This window comes from Ceratotherium simum, chromosome 25, assembly GCF_057802395.1.
Source record: "Ceratotherium simum simum isolate JZ-2026a chromosome 25, ASM5780239v1, whole genome shotgun sequence".
Lineage (NCBI taxonomy): Eukaryota > Metazoa > Chordata > Mammalia > Perissodactyla > Rhinocerotidae > Ceratotherium > Ceratotherium simum.
The window spans coordinates 8,193,174-8,209,574 of NC_141924.1; the positions used below are offsets into that span (position 1 = coordinate 8,193,174).

General features: G+C 53.3%; 1 protein-coding gene across 4 annotated transcripts; it reads left to right on the forward strand.

Moving 5' to 3' along the window:
- The first annotated feature begins 8,480 nt into the window (after nucleotides 1–8,480).
- LOC101390433 (cytochrome P450 2D14-like) lies at nucleotides 8,481–14,843 on the forward strand. Of its 4 annotated transcripts, none has more exons than XM_087448827.1 (9): nucleotides 8,481–8,688; nucleotides 9,795–9,966; nucleotides 10,598–10,750; nucleotides 10,842–11,002; nucleotides 11,355–11,531; nucleotides 11,710–11,851; nucleotides 12,080–12,267; nucleotides 12,680–12,875; nucleotides 12,974–14,843. In XM_087448827.1, exons 1-9 carry the CDS (start codon nucleotides 8,500–8,502, stop codon nucleotides 13,150–13,152), a joined length of 1,557 nt encoding a protein of 518 aa, XP_087304953.1. In that variant the 5' UTR covers nucleotides 8,481–8,499; the 3' UTR covers nucleotides 13,153–14,843. The 4 variants fall into 4 exon arrangements, with proteins under 4 accessions (XP_087304953.1, XP_087304954.1, XP_087304950.1 ...); XM_087448828.1 differs by having other exon boundaries at nucleotides 12,734–12,875; XM_087448824.1 differs by lacking the exons at nucleotides 8,481–8,688; nucleotides 9,795–9,966 and having other exon boundaries at nucleotides 10,311–10,750; nucleotides 12,650–12,875; nucleotides 12,974–13,450.
- The last annotated feature ends 1,558 nt before the right edge of the window (nucleotides 14,844–16,401 follow it).

Genomic DNA, 16,401 nt, shown 5'->3' on the forward strand with positions numbered 1-16,401 from the left:
GGCACATCACTCCCTGCCCTTGGCTTCTTTTTTTCCTTCAGCCGATGAGTCATTTGTACCAGCTCGCCGCTGGGTCGTGTTTTCCTGCTCTGACTCTAGGGCCGTGATCTTGTTAGCCTGGAGCCCCGGTTGAGGGCAGGGACTGCCATCTTTCCACCTGTCCCCACACCCAAAATTGACTGGCTCTGGACTGAGCACGTGGGCTGTGCCCAAGAGTTCTTAATAATTGACTGCTTACCCGAGTCTTTTCGACCCCCTGGTGTAACTGGGTAACAGCTTGGGGACCACAGACACTCAGGCAGAAGGATCCCCTCCAAGCCTCTGATGCCAGAGAACCCCCACCCAACAGCATCCTTGACCGGGGTTCCACCAGTGTCTTCCAGGTGCCCTCATGACCGGGAGCTCCCTGCTCTCAGCACTCAGGGAACTTGGTCTGTCCCTTGGCACTAAGTCAGAAAGTCATCCATGGCCCCTTTAGCCTCTCCAGAGTTTCCACTGTTGTGTCTATGGTGGCACGATGGGTGTTCCCGCAGCTTGTTGGGACATGGAGCGTGGACGGGGCCACACTGGGTTTGTGAAGATGTGAGGCCTCTGAGAGGAGGCAGGTGGGCCTCAGAGGCAGCAGCTCTGTGATTTATTGGAGACTTCATCATGTGTGGTTCTGAGTTTTGGGGATGTCAGAGGCTTGGAACCAGCTCAGTCAGAGCTTCCTCAGGAGTTGGGAGACTGAATTGACATGAGTGAAGCCATGATGGCTGCTCCATGACCCTCAGAAACCATCAGCACTGAAAAAATACAAAGCAGTTGCTTGTGATGGGAAGTGGCCCTTCTCCCACAATACAAACTGCAATTGTTTATGTCTCAAGACTCTAGGAGCATCGGGAGGAGGCACAGACTAGCCATCTGTGTTCTCCGGACGATTACCGGGAGTCACAGTGCACGTACACACTAGATAACACCTAACATCTAAAGAAAAGAAACACCTGATGTTCCCATGTGGGACCTCGATGAAATCCTAAATAAAAACCCTTGCTTAGCATTGCCTGGGCAGGAGTCTCACCTGCGGAGGGGACGCCTTGCCCAGGATCCCTTCTGTGAACCGATACTCCCTGCCTGGCTGTGCTGTTGGGACTCCCCCGGCTAAAAGGCATGGATGTTCTGAGTACCTGGTTTGATGTTACTTTCATTTTCCCATCCTTGTATTCTCATATTTTACTGATTTTCTTTCACTGTAGCTGTTTCATCCTAATTTTGTATATCTCTATTAATAAACAATCATTGCTTACATATTAGATATTTGCCCTGAGTGGTCCTCGGGGCAGGAAAGATGCTATTTCTTTGACCGATCCGACCCCTTTTCCCCCGTTAAAACAGAGACCCAACACCTGGTCCTTTACTCCTTGCTCTCCACGTCAGAGGCCTCTAAAAAGCACAAGCAGGCATGCCCTTGGGTCCCCTGAAAAAAGGAGGTTTCCCAAGGCGAGGGTAGCCCCAGATACCAGGGGAGCAGGTCAGCATTGATCAAAGGCTAGGTATTCCTCAAACCCAAGGGGAGTGGCCTCAAGGTCCTAATGACCAGGAAGGCAGCAGGAGGCAGGGGAGGCTCATTCAGGAAGATCGGAGCCTCTGGCTATTGGGGTTCTTCCCTACTCTGAGGGTTGTGACTCCATTTTTATGGTATTTGATCACTGACACCTTTTAGTCATCACCTCTTTCTCTTCCCGTGTTCCCCACACTGGGACCAGCTGGTGATAAATCTCTGATTCTCCCTCCTTTGCTCTATAATAGAGTTTCCAACCACTAAACACCTACCCACACAAGCAAACCCTCAACACAGTGCATCACCAAACCACAGTAAATATCTAGGCCAGTCTCCCTTCCTGGCTCTCTCAAGCCATTTTGGACCTGCTTGAGAGGCCAGTCCTGCTCTGCCAAGAGACCTCACATATTCAAGTAGTAAAGCTTCTCATACCCTCTTGGTGCCATGAGTCCACATACTAATCAAATTTTGAGTGGGAGGGTCTCTCCTGCCTTTGCAGGGTGACCATAACAAGAACCTAAAGACTTGCAGAGTTATAAAGGAGGAAGACAACTACTCTGTTTTAGGAATTCAAGTAGCATCAGTCAGCTCAACACCAATGCTCGAGGTAGAGGAAAACAAGAAACGTCTTTAAAATTCTTCAGGAAATTTATTTCTAATCTAGAATTCTATACCGAGCTGAACTATTAGTCAAGTATGTATGCAGACATTTGAGACATCTAAGATCTCATAAACACCCCTCAGGAGAGCAGTGATATCAGCAAAAAATGGCAGATCTCTGAAAATTGGCCACTCCAGAAGACCAATGAAAAGACTGACAAAATGATCAGTTACTTTTTCAGAAATCTTGGTATAAATGAAGAGCTCACAGCTACTCAGGAGCATTTTTTTTCAAGACAAATGGCTGAATATCAGAATGAACGGCAAACTCTGTGGCATTTCCACTTCCCTGGTCCTATCCTCCACGGTCCAGCTCAGCAGTAGCCTTGAAAATAACCGCCCACATTCCTAGGGAAGCCTCCTGAGGGAGCACAGGACAGGGAACATTTTCAAAGCTTCATTCCCAAAGAATTATCACTATTTCCATGGCTGAGAGTTCCCTAGAAGACCCCGTGTGCAGGGCTGTCTGTGTGAGCTGAGAGCGCCCCTCGTGCAAACAGCCTTTTCTCAAGAGAGTTTGTTGAAGGTAATCAGAGGCCACTGTTGAAAATCAAAGCTGCCTGAGCAGTGGATAACAGTTGGGGCAAATGATAAACAAACCACACAGGTTAAAGAGAAGGTTGGGGCATGAAGTGTCCACAGGGGCTTTGAAAAGCTCTGACTGATTCCTGGGAATCTAAGAGGCCATGTATGTGTGTAGGTCTGTGTGCAACCATGTGCATGCTCAGGAAAGATCTGGGGGAGCCCTTAGCTCTCACCTCTGACTGACCTTGAGGTTCTGTGGAAACAGGAAGTGGAGGCTGAAGGAAAGTTGTAAACTCTAAATTCAATGTCCGGCTGAGTGTTGAACATATGTCACAACACACACACACACACACACAGACACACACACACACACCAGTGCACATCTGTGCAGCAAAGACTGGGAGAGTGATTGGTTCCAGACATTTAAGGAAATCTCTAACCAATCATTAGCTGACCACCAGCTAACTGAGTAGAGACTGCACTGGCCACACACAACAAGGAATAGAGACTTTCTAGATTTAGTTCAGAAACATCACTAAGCAAAGAAACAACTACAATGGCAACAAACCACCACCACAACAAACCCTGGGGAGCAAAGAGAATCTGATTTCCTGAGTTGCCACAGTATCTTATTTAAATATCCAGTTTTCAACAAAAAATTACATGACATGCAAAGGAAGAAGAAAGGATGGTCCATACACAGGAAAAAGGCCATCAATGGAAACCGTCCCTGATGGTGGAGTTGCTGGACAAAGACTGCATATCAGCTAATTCAGTATGTTCACAGGACTAAGAGAAACCATGTCTAAAGAACTAAAGGAGAGTAGGAAAATGATCTCTCACCAATAAAGAATATGTGAGAGATAGAAATCATAAAAAGGACCTAGGTAGAAATTCTGGATATGAACAGTATAATAACAGATATGGAAGTTCACTGCAGGAACTCAAGAGCAGATTTGAACAGGAAGAAGAAAAATCAGTGAACATGAGGACAGTCAGCTGAGCTGATCCAGGCCGAGGAACAGAAACAAGGATGAAGAAGAATGAGCAGAGATTCAGAAACCTGTGGGGCACCATCAAGGATACCACACACACGTTAACGGGAGTCCTAAGAGAAGAAGAGAGAGATAAAGGACTAGAAGGAATATTTGAAGCAATATTGAAAATGGAATACTCCCAAAATTTGATGAAAAACATTAATCTATACATCCAAGAAGCTCAGTGAACTCCAAGTAGGATAAAATCAGAGACCTACACCTACACACATCACAAGAAAACCATCAAAAGACAAAGAAAGCTGCTTTCTTGCTTTGAAAGCAGCAAGAAAGATGTGAGATGCTCCTCAATCAGGGACAAAGGATCCGTCGTCAATAACATTGACATCATATTTCTAGTCAGATTTCTTTCTAGCCATTAAGGCCAGAAAGCGGAGGGATAATAATATCCCTCAGGAAGTGACTGGTGGATGTCACAAGCTTGGGAAAGAGCCTCTGGGCTCCACCAGTTGTCCGGTCAGGGTAACTTTAAATCCCCAACACCCAGATTTAAACTTGCCACACCTACACCACCACCTAGCAATCAGGACTGTGCTGCAGGCCAGGTGAGGACCCTGAGCCATGCAGGGCGCAGCCTCCACCAGAAGAGGTCCCGCCCAGACATCCAGGGGCCTCGCTGAGAGCCAGGGTACTTGGTGCTGGGTGTGTGTGTGTGTGTGTGTGTGTGTGTGAGAGAATTTGTGCACGTTGAGTTGAAGTGTGTGTTTTGTCTGAGTGTGGGTGGTTCTGTGCGTGAATAAATTTCTGTGTCGTGGTTCTTTGTGTGTATGGTGAGTTTGTGTGTCTGTGTGTGTCTGCACGTGTGAGCGTGAGGGTAAATGCCGAAGCCCATTCCCACGGACCATCTCTGGGAGGCGGGCCCTGCCCAGCTCCCCCTCCCTCTCGTGTTCCCTCCTCGGCTGCTGCCTCCTGCGCCCCCCGGCGCCCGCGTACGGAACTGCAGCCGCGGCCGCCCTGCCGGGGCCTCCCCCTGGATCCTAGCGCTGCGCTGGGCGGGTCCGCACTGCGAGTCAGGTGAGGCGGTCAGGCCCGCGGCCCCACAAGCTGCACGCAGCTTCCACTCTTCCTTTCTGTCCCCAGGGAGGAGCAGGAATTGCGGGATTTCCTCCGCGGGCGCTGCACACCGCGGGTGGGGGTGGGGGCGGGGGCGCCGGGGCGGGCAAGGCGAGCAAAATGCCACCAACTTTCCCAGGTCACTGGCTGGGGCTCCAGCTCCCTACCTGCTTTCTAGAGCTCTCTCCTAGGGTTTGCCCCGCATGCGTTGGGGACTCAGGGACGGGCACTTCCTGGTCCGCCATCGTGTTGAGGTCACCCCTGGAGTCTAACTCTCAGGCCACAGTGTCTAGAGGACCGTCCTTGCTCGGTGAACACTTGTGACACCCGCGGTCCGTGGGGACGCTCACCCCTCCACTCCAGCAGCTTCACCAGAGCAGAAGCCCAGCGAGGGTGGGCTGAGTGTGTTTCTAAATGAGAAATCTCAGTAACTTACATGTAGAGCAATAGCTCAGAGCATGACTTTTGAGATGGACCCGAATGCTGCTCTTTGACGTTGACCTCCTGACATGTCCCCTGAGACTCAGTCTCCTCCATGCCTTGGGGACCCTGAAGCCCCCTGCCCTACAGGGCTGTGGGAAGGACACGTGGAGTGAGCAGCAGAGCCTGGCACGCGAGTCCCTGATCAATGGAAGCTGCAATTGCACAATGATTGCAGCAGGCCATCAGCCTGACGATTTTACTGTGTGCTCATTGTACTCACGAGGTTTCCTCAAGGCCCCTGGTCCTGGAGAACACGCCCCTAGTATCGGGGCTGGGGGTGGGGGGGTCTGCCTGAATTACAGGCGTGTCTGTCCCTGCCCTTCATATCCTCATTAGAGTGACTGCTTGGGAGGGCCTGACACATCCAAAACAAGGGTGGATAAAGATACTTTATCCAGGGCCACTGTGTGACCAACACTTGTACCACCCTGCCCCCTGCTGACACCACCTGATTCTCTGACAGTCCTGGGTAGAGTTGCTGCCCACAGAACAGGACATTCAACTGAGGGCAATGAGAGGCCACAGGCTGGATCTGGAAAGTCCCCACCGTGCCCATGAGTCTTACTCTCCTGGTCTGTTGAGTGGCCTCCAAGCTAGTCTTCCTGCCTCCTGGAGGACCAGAGACCCCAGCTGCCTCCAGCCCAGTCCTCGGCCAGATATGCAAAGCTGCCTCCCTCCCTCTGCTCCTCACCCTCCTGCACAGGACTTTGCAGTGCCCCTTTGGTCCCATTGCCAGGTAATCTTGGCTTGCAGTGCCAGGCCAGCCAAAGTCCTCCAGGAAGTCACCCCAGAAAGACCAGCTCCAGCCTGAGGCAGTGTCCCCACCACTCTCAAAGCAGTCCCCGCACTGCTAGCTGGGCCTGTCAGCTCTCTGTCTTCCCCCTCCTCCCCTTGGTGATGAGCCCCTCGGAGGAGGGGCCCGCCATCCTCTTCCAGCCAGGCTGCGAGTGCCCAGCCCAGCACCCAGCACATGGTCTTTCCAGCGGAGGTGGAGCAGAAGTCAAGGCCTGAGCAAGGAACAATGCAGGGAATGCTGGGTAAACCGAGGAAGGCCCATTGGGCCCCAGCACCCTACACCCTCTGGCCCCAGGTCTGGCAGGAGAGTGGGGATGTGGGAATTCAGAAGGGGAGGAGCAGCTTTCACAGTCAAGCAGGAATTGCAAATCTTGAAAACCAATACCAAGAGCCCACGGCACGTGGAAGGCATCTCTGGGTGGCCATCTCTGAGTGGGGGATGTCCAGAGGCACCCTGGGAAGAAGCTGGTCCTCTTACTGTTGGGGAGTGAGAGAGGGAAAGAATTGCAGGACACAGGGGTGGGGAGTGCCTCCTGCAGGCCCTGCTTCAGCTGGGGAGAGAATACTCCAGCTGTTTCCAGGATGAGAGCTTATTTCACATACCCCTGGGCTGGGTGAGGGGGCCTGACCCCTACCCAGGGAATGCCCCTTCCCCACCCTCTGGGCTCCTGCCCCTTCCCATATGAGTCGGTTTTGGGCTCAGAGTCCTCATCAGCTTCACTGATTTAAAAACTCAGCCTCAAATGCCACCAATTAACGTGTTGAAGGAGGAGAGTCTGAGGTCAGTGGCACCGATCCTGCCCTGGCATGGTGTGTTGCCTCCCCTGCGTGGAGGCTGAGTGAGAGGCTGAGTAACAGGGAGGGCCTGGTAGTCATAATTCCAGCCAGACAGTGGCACGCCCCAGCGTGGGGTGATGCTGAGGTTTGCATCTTTCCTTGAGGGACCAGAGAGTCAGGGTGGAAGGGATGGGGCTGGAGCAGGGGGGACCTGGCCCAGGGAGAGGGAGGAGGCCAGCAAAGGGGGAGGCCCGAGAATCCATTCCTTGTGGTCCTCAGCAGGCCTGTTGGGGTGTAAAGAAATTATGTTGTCCCCACTTTGTTTCCATCCCCTTGTCTTCTAGAAAGAGTTTGAGCAGCTGATGTTCAAGGATAAATGACAATGAGGAGGAGGAAGCAGGCCCCCTCCTCTGGGGACAGAGTCACATCCTATGCTAAGGCACCCTAGTACTCTGAGCTTCCTCGCAGGTCAGTCAACAGGGGCGAGTGCCCACCCCACATTTCTCCAAGACAGGAAAGTGGACACAGGCATGAGGAGATTCATCACCTGGGTGGCCTCAAGAGCCAGGAGGTCAAAGGCCCAGTTTGTAACACACTTAGGAAGGGTCTCCTGGTCTTTTAACTGGTTGTTGTGTCACTTGGGAGCTCTCAGAACAACCCTGCTGCCTCCCCACGCAGATTCAAAGGTGGGTCAGCCACAACTAGGTGGAAACTGAGGAAACTGAGTCAGGCGCCAGCCCCGTGAGGGTCCTCAGCATCACTGCCTGTAGCCTCCAGGGAAGGGGAGGGGGAGGTCACTTCCAGGCAACCACTGGGAACAGGGGCCCTGGTGCTGGGTCTGCGTGTGTGTGTGTGTGTGTGTGTTAGTGTGTGTATGCGGTACATGTATGAATGTGTGTGTATGTGGTTTTGTGTGTGGGTAAAGGTGTGTGTGCATGTGCTGTGTGTCAGTCTGTGAGTAGGTGGGTAGTGTCTAAATGTGTGTGTGATCTGTGTCTGTGCGTACTGAGTGTACTAGTGTGAAATGAGCGACACGGAGAACTTCATCCCTCCTCCCACTCCCGCTCCCCTCATCCCTCTGAGCATAGTGACCTCCTTGAGAGTGCCAGTACAAACCTGGGAGGTGAAGGTCACTCAGGAGGAGGCAGGTGAGACATGAGAAGGCAAGAATGTGTTCTGGGGATGAGGCTGTGACCACATTAGGGAGTGTGAGCCTGATATGACAGGTGGGGGCAGGATCAAGTCCGAAGACCCCTGGTGCTTCCTCGGATTTGTAAAATGGTGGGGAGTCAGGCTGGGGGTGGGGACTTCCCTTTTCTCTACCCCCCACCCAGAATAAGCAACTGGAGAGGGCAGCAGGCACAGGAATTCTGTGCCACACCTGCAACAGAACTTCCCTGGCCCCTCCCTGCACCCTGTGGTAGCAAAGTCATCTCAACAGGTAGGTTCAGTGTAGAGGGCAAAGGCCAGTCTCAGCTCCTATTATAAAGAGACCCAGGCTGGTCAAACCCTCAGGGTTGGTGAGAGTGCCCTGCCTGCCCTGGTCCTAGGTCCTGGTGTGGTGAGGGGTGCCAGTGTGTCCAGAGGAGCCCAGTGCCCACCGAGGCAGCCATGGGGCTGCTGACCGGGGAGACACTGGGGCCCTTGGCCGTGGCCCTGGCCATCTTCCTGCTCCTGGTGGACCTGATGCACCGACGCCAACGCTGGGCCCCACGCTACCCACCAGGCCCCATGCCCCTGCCTGGGCTGGGCAACCAGCTGCAGCTGGACTTCCACGACTTGCTTTCCTGCTTTACTCGGGTGAGGAAGGTTGGGGGTGGTGGGGAACAGAGGGCCTGCGGACCCACTGAACAGCAGACAGTGGGTGGTGGTGAAGCCACAGGCTGGACAGGGAGCTGCGTGGAAAAGTGGAGGCAGATTTGAGAGGCCTCCTGGGGGAGGGCATCTGTGCAGGGCCTGGAGGAGGAGAGTTTGAATTTTCCAGTCAAAGGTCAGAGAGGGCCAAGGCCTGTAGGGGGATGAGACTTGGCAGTGGGTTTGGGATCCAGTGGGACAGGGCTTAAGTTATGTGATGCTGAGTCCCTTCTGAGGACATCTGGGAGAGATGACTTGAGATTGGGGGAGGGGAGTCCAGTCATGAGCCCCATTGACATCTGGAAATCGAGGTTGAGAGGGGACAGTGACCAGGTTCAAATCTTTCGCTGCTGTGAGACCTTGAGCCTTGGGCTCACCTTGAGCCCACTGAACAGCAGACAGTGGGTGGTGGTGAAGCCACAGGCTGGACAGGGAGCTGCGTGGAAAAGTGGAGGCAGATTTGAGAGGCCTCCTGGGGGAGGGCATCTGTGCAGGGCCTGGAGGAGGAGAGTTTGAATTTTCCAGTCAAAGGTCAGAGAGGGCCAAGGCCTGTAGGGGGATGAGACTTGGCAGTGGGTTTGGGATCCAGTGGGACAGGGCTTAAGTTATGTGATGCTGAGTCCCTTCTGAGGACATCTGGGAGAGACGACTTGAGATTGGGGGAGGGGAGTCCAGTCATGAGCCCCATTGACATCTGGAAATCGAGGTTGAGAGGGGACAGTGACCAGGTTCAAATCTTTCGCTGCTGTGAGACCTTGAGCCTCACTGCTCACCACTCTGAACCTCAGTTTCTTCACCTGTAAAATGGGATGCTAACTTGGCCTCCTGACATCTTGTGACCTCTGCGAAGTCACAGCTGGATGATCTGATCCAACGTGAGGTCCTCAACCATAGAGGATGTGACCACCAGCGTCACAAGGCCAGATAAAGTCCTCTCACCCACACACTGTTGGCAGCCCAGGGGTCCCCCCAGGGTCTAGAGCCAGGAGACTGGGTCAGGCAACCTGGGGTGGGGTGAGACTTGTGGAATGCTCTGGACTCTTGGCCTGCAGCTGCGGAGCCGCTTCGGGCACGTGTTCAGCCTGCAGCTGGCCCGGACGCCTGTGGTCATAATCAACGGGCTGGCGGCCATGCGCGAGGCGCTGGTGGATCAGAGCGAAGACACCGCCGACCGCCCACCTGTGCCTGTTTTTGAGCACCTGGACTTCGGACCCCACGCGCAAGGCAAGCGGAGGAGGGAAGGATTGCGGCCCAGCGGCGACTTGGCCCGCAGTGACCCGAGACCCGCAGGGCCAAGCGGAGGCAGGGTGGTGGACCTGCGGAGCAGGGAGGAGTCAGCGAATTTAAAGGAGCAGCAGGTGGAGGAAGAAGCCTGTGCTAAGGGTGGGGAGGTGGATGCAGGCGATGCGGAGGGCGGGGCCTTACTGGAAGTGGGCGGGGCCGGGCCACTGTGAGCAGGAAGGGGATGTCTGGGTGGCGGGAATGAGGAGCACGGAGTCGGTGTGGGCGGGGGAGGGCGTGGGCCGGGAACCTTCCCTGGACGGAAGGACATCTCGGTGGGCAGAGCCAAGAGTGGGGCCAAGACCTGCCCCCAGTGTGGAGACCTGGCGAACAATGTGGGCGGGCAGAGGCTGGGATCTGTCCCCAGCCGGAAGGAGGTGTAAAGTGGGCGGGACTGCAAGGTTTAGAGAATAAGAATACTGTGGGGGATGTAGGCGCGGGACTGTGTGAGCAGGGCTGGGGCGGGGCATGTCACCGGATAGACTGCTGGGTGGGCGAGCCAACAAGCAAGGTGTGCGCGCAGAGGCGGGGCCAGAGCTCACCCGAGCCACACCCACGTCCGCCCCGCCCCCAGGCATCCTCTTTGCCCGCTATGGGCGCGCCTGGCGGGAGCAGCGGCGCTTCTGCGTGTCCACCCTGCGCAACTTCGGCATGGGCAAGAAGTCACTGGAGCAGTGGGTGACCGAGGAGGCCTCGTGCCTCTGCGCCGCCTTCGCAGACCAGGCCGGTGAGTGCGGGGCTGAGGGACAGGAGACAGGGATGGAGGCTGGGGAGGGGGAGATGGAAGCGACCCCCTGACCTGCACCTTCCCCTCCGAGGACGCCCCTTTAGCCCCAACGCCCTGCTGAACAAAGCGGTGGGCAACGTGATCGCCTCCCTCACCTTTGGGCGCCGCTTCGAGTACAACGACCGGCGCTTCCTCAAGCTATCGGACCTCGCAAATGAACAACTGAAGGAAAATTCTGGCTTTCTGCCCCAGGTACGGGGGAGGAAGGCCCCAAGGAGCCCTGTGGGCAAGCCCCATGGTGGAGCCCTCTGCCTACAATGGGCCTCCGCGGAGGAGGATTTGGATAGAGGGGAGTTGGGTCAGCGGGCACCTGGAGAGGGCTAAGGAACCTGTACCTCTTTCATTGGAAGCCATCAGAACCCGTGAGATGTAGATTTTAGGTTTATACATTCGGGACAAGGCCAGGAGAGAAGGTTGTAGTTGGAACATGGGGAGGAACGAGGTTGATGGTGGGGACACCCAGGGAGGGGCTGGGACCTGATTGGTGGAGGTGAACACCTGAGCACAGGGAGGACCCAGGGCCCCACATCTGTGGCCTGCACAGGTGCTGCATGCCATACCAGTGCTCGTGCACATCCCGGGGCTGGTCGACAAGGCTTTTGCTGCCCAGAGGGCCTTCATGGCCCTGGTGGATGAGCTGGTTGCTGAGAACAGGATGACCCGGGACCCGGCCCAGCCTCCCAGAGACCTGACTGATGCCTTCCTGGATGAGGTGGAGAAGGTGAGCTGCCATGGACGAGGGCAGAGGTTGTGGGTTGGCGGACATTGAGAGGAGCCTGGCAAGGTGGGGCCTGTGTATCACCCAGTGATCAGGCACCAGGGCTGAGTGGGTACAGAGTGGGAGGCCATTTGGGGTTTCCTCCCTCTGCCCCTGAGCCCACCATCTCTGCATGGCCCAGGCCAAGGGGAACCCCGAGAGCAGCTTCAATGATGAGAACCTGCGCCTGGTGGTGACTGATCTGTTCTTTGCCGGGATTGTGACCACCTCGACCACGCTGGCCTGGGCCCTCCTGCTCATGATCCTGCACCCGGATGTGCAGCGTGAGCCCAGCCTGGGGGCCTGGTGGGCTGGGCCGGGGAGGAGAGTGGGACAGGCTGGGGCCCTGAGCTTGGTTGGCCATCTGGAGCTCTGAGCAGAGGCGGGGCCCTGGCTCAGGGGTCAGAGTGACCTCCTCCTCCCCGTGGGCACAGCCCCTACACGGGTGTCAGGAGAAGGTCACGGTCCAGCGCCCTGGGTTCTGACCACTGTGGGGACGCTTGTCTGTCCAGGCCGTGTCCAACAGGAGATCGATGAGGTGATAGGGCAGGCACGGCGACCAGAGATGGGGGACCAGGCTCACATGCCCTTCACCATGGCCGTGGTCCATGAGGTGCAGCGCTTTGGGGACATCATCCCACTGGGCTTGCCCCACATGACATCCCGCGACATTGAAGTGCAGGGCTTCCGCATCCCCAAGGTAGGCCTGCGACCCTGCTCACCCCAGTTCAGCTCCGCCTGCCCCCTGGTGGGCTCAGCATGGCCATTGCCAGGTGTGACCAGGACTGGAACCCAAGTCACCTGATCTTCATTTGCACAGGCACCCACTGTCCAGCCTGGGTGGGTGTGGGGAGGAAGCAGAGGCACGGCTGGCCCTGTCCATGTAGAGCCCGCAGTCTGTTCAGGGGAGGACAAACTAAAATCTGCCACAGTGTGTTGGAGGAGCCATGCATGCCGGGACAGGTGGCACGGAGCGTGCCTATGGGAGGTTATTCTCGTGGCCCTGCCATGGGGACAGGGGTGGTGGTGGGAAGCTCTTGGGCTGAGACTGACATGTAAGTGTCCAGGTGTGTGCCACGCAGAGAGTGTGGCCCATGTGTGTTTGCTGGCAGGAGTCCAGACACCCCTCAGCCCAGACGCCACCCATGCCAGGCATCTCCTGCCAGGGGACATGGCTTTTCACCAACCTGTCATCAGTGCTGAAGGACGAGACCGTCTGGAAGAAGCCCTTCCGCTTCCACCCTGAGCACTTCCTGGACGCCCAGGGCCGCTTCGTCAAGCAGGAGGCCTTCATGCCCTTCTCAGCAGGTGCCTGTGGGGAGCCTGGCTCACTGTCCCCTCCTGAGGGAGTCTTGAGACATAGAGCCCAGGCCCCCAGGCTCACTGACCCCCATACCCACCCACAGGCCGCCGCTCGTGCCTTGGGGAGCCCCTGGCCCGCATGGAGCTCTTCCTCTTCTTCACCTGCCTCCTGCAGCGCTTCAGCTTCTCGGTGCCCGCTGGGCAGCCCCGCCCCAGCGACCATGGTGTATATGGTGGACTGGTGACCCCATCCCCCTACCTGCTCTGTGCTGTGCCCCGCTAGAGGGGTCACCAAGTCCCTAACCCGCTCCTGGAGAAGCACTGATGTACAATAAACCAGTCTGATGACTCCAACCTGGCTTGAGTCCCATTCTGGCCCCGTGACCAGGCACAGCCAGTGATTCGGCCTCAACAGCCTCCCCAGGCCAGCCTCTACCCCTCCCTGATCCAGCCTCACCTGGCATTTAACCCCATTTGAAGATGGGCGTACTGAGGCTCAGAAGGGACAGCTTACCCCCTAGTCACACATGGAGACCCAGCACTGGCTGCCCTGGTTGGTGACTAAGTCCATGTAAAAGTCTTGACTCCTGGGTGTCAGGGAGCAGGAGGAGTGTGAATGGGCTTCTGATAGGAATCAGCCCGAAACCTGGCTGGGTGAGCACTCTCAGCTTCAGGGATTCACTACAAGGCCTCACAGGGGTTAGAAAAGCTGTTACACCCATGGTCATGGTCTTTCCAGAGAAATGATCCACATAGAATTAGCAGTGGTCAAAGGCACATAGGTGGAGTTCAGGAAGAACTTCCAGCACAAGCTTCCAGCTGTCTCTCCATAGTATTCCTGCAGACAGTGCTCAGTTCTCCCAGCAATGAGTGACTCCGCAGAGAGTATTGCTCACCAGGGAGGCTCACCCGAGTCTGGGTGTCCAGGGATTTTGTTGGGGGTCAGTCACTTTACTGAGAGAGTCATGCTGCTGACCTCAGTTACTCAGTCTCCAGCCCCTCTCAAGGTCAAACTGTGTGGCCCAAGGCCCCTGCCATAAATCACATTGCTGGCAGAAACTGTGTGGTGTGACCCCAGGCCCCAAGTACAGAGACACTCTTGTCAGGCAGGTCATCCCAAGGTCATAGGGGATGTTTCCGTGGAGGTTGTGAAGGGCCAGGCATTTTTGGGGGGATGTGCAAGGCTGGAAAATCCCAGAGCTACTGAGTAAACTTTTTACTGCACAGGCCACGTCCCTGGTTTTTTGCTCCTACAGCAAAATGGTCATATTTGTTTGAGTATCTACTTTTTCTGTGTGTGTGTGTGTGTGAAAATATACGCAACATAAAATTTGCCCTCAATCATTTTTGAGTGTACAGTTCAATGCTATTAAGTTCTCATATTGTTGTGCAACCATCACCCCATCCATCTCCAGAACTCTTTTCATCTTACAAAACTGAAACCTTGTCCCCATTAGACAATAACTCTCCGTGCCTCTCCCTATAGGCCCTGGAAACCACCATTCTACTCTGTATCTCTGTGAATTTGACTTCTACTGGGAACTCATATGAGGGGAATCCTACCGTCTTTGTCTTTTTGTGACTGAGTTACTTCACTTAGCATGATTTCCTCAACGTTCAACTATGTTGTGACATGTGTCAGCATTTCCTTCTTTTTTTAGGCTGAATAATACTCCATTGTATGTATAGACCACATTTTGCTCATCCCTTCATCTTTCTATGGACACTTGGGTTGCGTCTACCTCTCAGCTGTTGTGAACACTGCTGCTGTGAACATGGGGCACAAATATCTCTTTGAGACTCCGCTTTCAATTTGTGGATATATAAGCACTGGACTGTTTTCCACAACAGCTGCACCATTTTACATTTCCACCAGCAGTGCGCAAGGGTTCTGATTCTCCACATCTTTGCCAACACTTGCTATTTTCTGTTTTGATGACAGGAGGCATCCTATGGGTGTGAGGTGGTGTCTCATTGTGGTTTTGATTTGCATTTCCCTAATGATGAGGGATGTGGAGCATCTTTTCATGTGCTTATTGTCCATTTGTAGATCTTCTTTGTAGAAGTGTCTATTCAAGTTCTTTGCCCATTTTAAAATTGATTTGTGTGTTTGCTGTTGTTGTTTTTGATTTTTAGGAGTTCTCTCTATATTCTAGATATTAATCCCTTATCAGATACAGTCATGTGCCGCATAACAACGTGTAGGTACGACCACCGCATGTATGCCAGTTTCCCGTAAGGTTAGTACCATAGAGCCTAGGTGTGTAGTAGGCTATTCCATCTAGTTTTGTGTAAGTACACTCTATTTTGTTCACACAATGACGAAATAGCTTAATGATGGATTTCTTCAAAATGTCTCCCTGTCATTAAGCAACATGACTTTATGTGATGTGAAAATATTTCCTCCCATTCTGCAAGTTAACTTTTTCTCTGTTGATAGTATCTTGCTGTGCAATATTTTTTGATTTTTATGAAGTCCACTTCGCCTACCTTTTTTTTTCCTGAGGAAGATTTGCCCTGAGCTAACATCTGTGCCAGTCTTCTCCAATGTTCTCTGTGTGTTGCCACCACAGCATGGCCACCAACGTGTCGTGTAGCTCGGAGCCTGGGAACTGAACCCGGGCCGCTGAAGCAGAGCGTGCCGAACTTAACCACTAGGCCGTGGGGCCAGCTCCTTTTACTTTTTTTTTATGTTGCCTATGCCTTTGGTGTCATATCCAAGAAATACTGCCAAATACAATGTTGAGAACCTTTTGTCCTTTGTCTAAGAAGATTCGCCTAAGAATTTTCTTAGCTTTCTTTTAAGAATTTTCTAGTTTTAGCTCTTACATTTAGGTCTTTTATCCATTTTGAATTAATTTTTGTATATGGTGCTAGGTGAAGGTCCAACTTCATTCTTTTGCATTAAGATTTCCGGATTTCCCAGCAGCATTTATTGAAAAGACAGTCCTTTCCCCCTTGAATAGTCTTGGCACCTGTGTCAAAATCATTTGACTGCACATGAGGGATTGTTTCTGGGCCTTCTATTCTCTACATTGGTCTATATCTCTGTCTTTATGCGGGTACCACAGTGTGGATTACTGTAGCTTAGCAGTAAGTTTTGAAATCAGGAAGTATGAGTTTTATTCTTCTTTTTCAAGATCATTTTGACTATTTGGGGTCGCTTGCAATTCCATATGAATTTCAGGATTGATTTTTCTATTTCTGCAAAACAGTCATTGGGATTTTGACAGGAGTTGTATTAAATCTAGAGATCATATTGAGTCGTCTTGATGTCTTTACAATATTGCTTTCCAATCCATGAACCTAGGATGTCTTTCAATTTACTTGTCTCCTCTTTAATTTCTCTCATCAATGTTTTGTAGTTTTCATGGTACAAGTCTTTCACCTCTTTGGTTGAGTTAATTCCTAAGTATTTTATTCTTTTTGATGCTATTGTAAATCAAAATGTTTTCTTAATTTCCTTTTTGCATTGTTCATTGTTAGTGTATAGAAATACAGCTGATTTTTATTTATTTATTTATTTTGGCTG

Coding starts and splice junctions, on each gene's coding strand:
- LOC101390433 (XM_087448827.1), top strand. CDS start 8,500: ATGGGGCTGCTGACCGGGGAGACACTGGGGCCCTTGGCCGTGGCCCTG. Junction 9,967..10,597: donor CTTCGGACCCCACGCGCAAG/GCAAGCGGAGGA, acceptor CCCCGCCCCCAG/GCATCCTCTTTGCCCGCTAT. Junction 11,003..11,354: donor ATTCTGGCTTTCTGCCCCAG/GTACGGGGGAGG, acceptor TGGCCTGCACAG/GTGCTGCATGCCATACCAGT.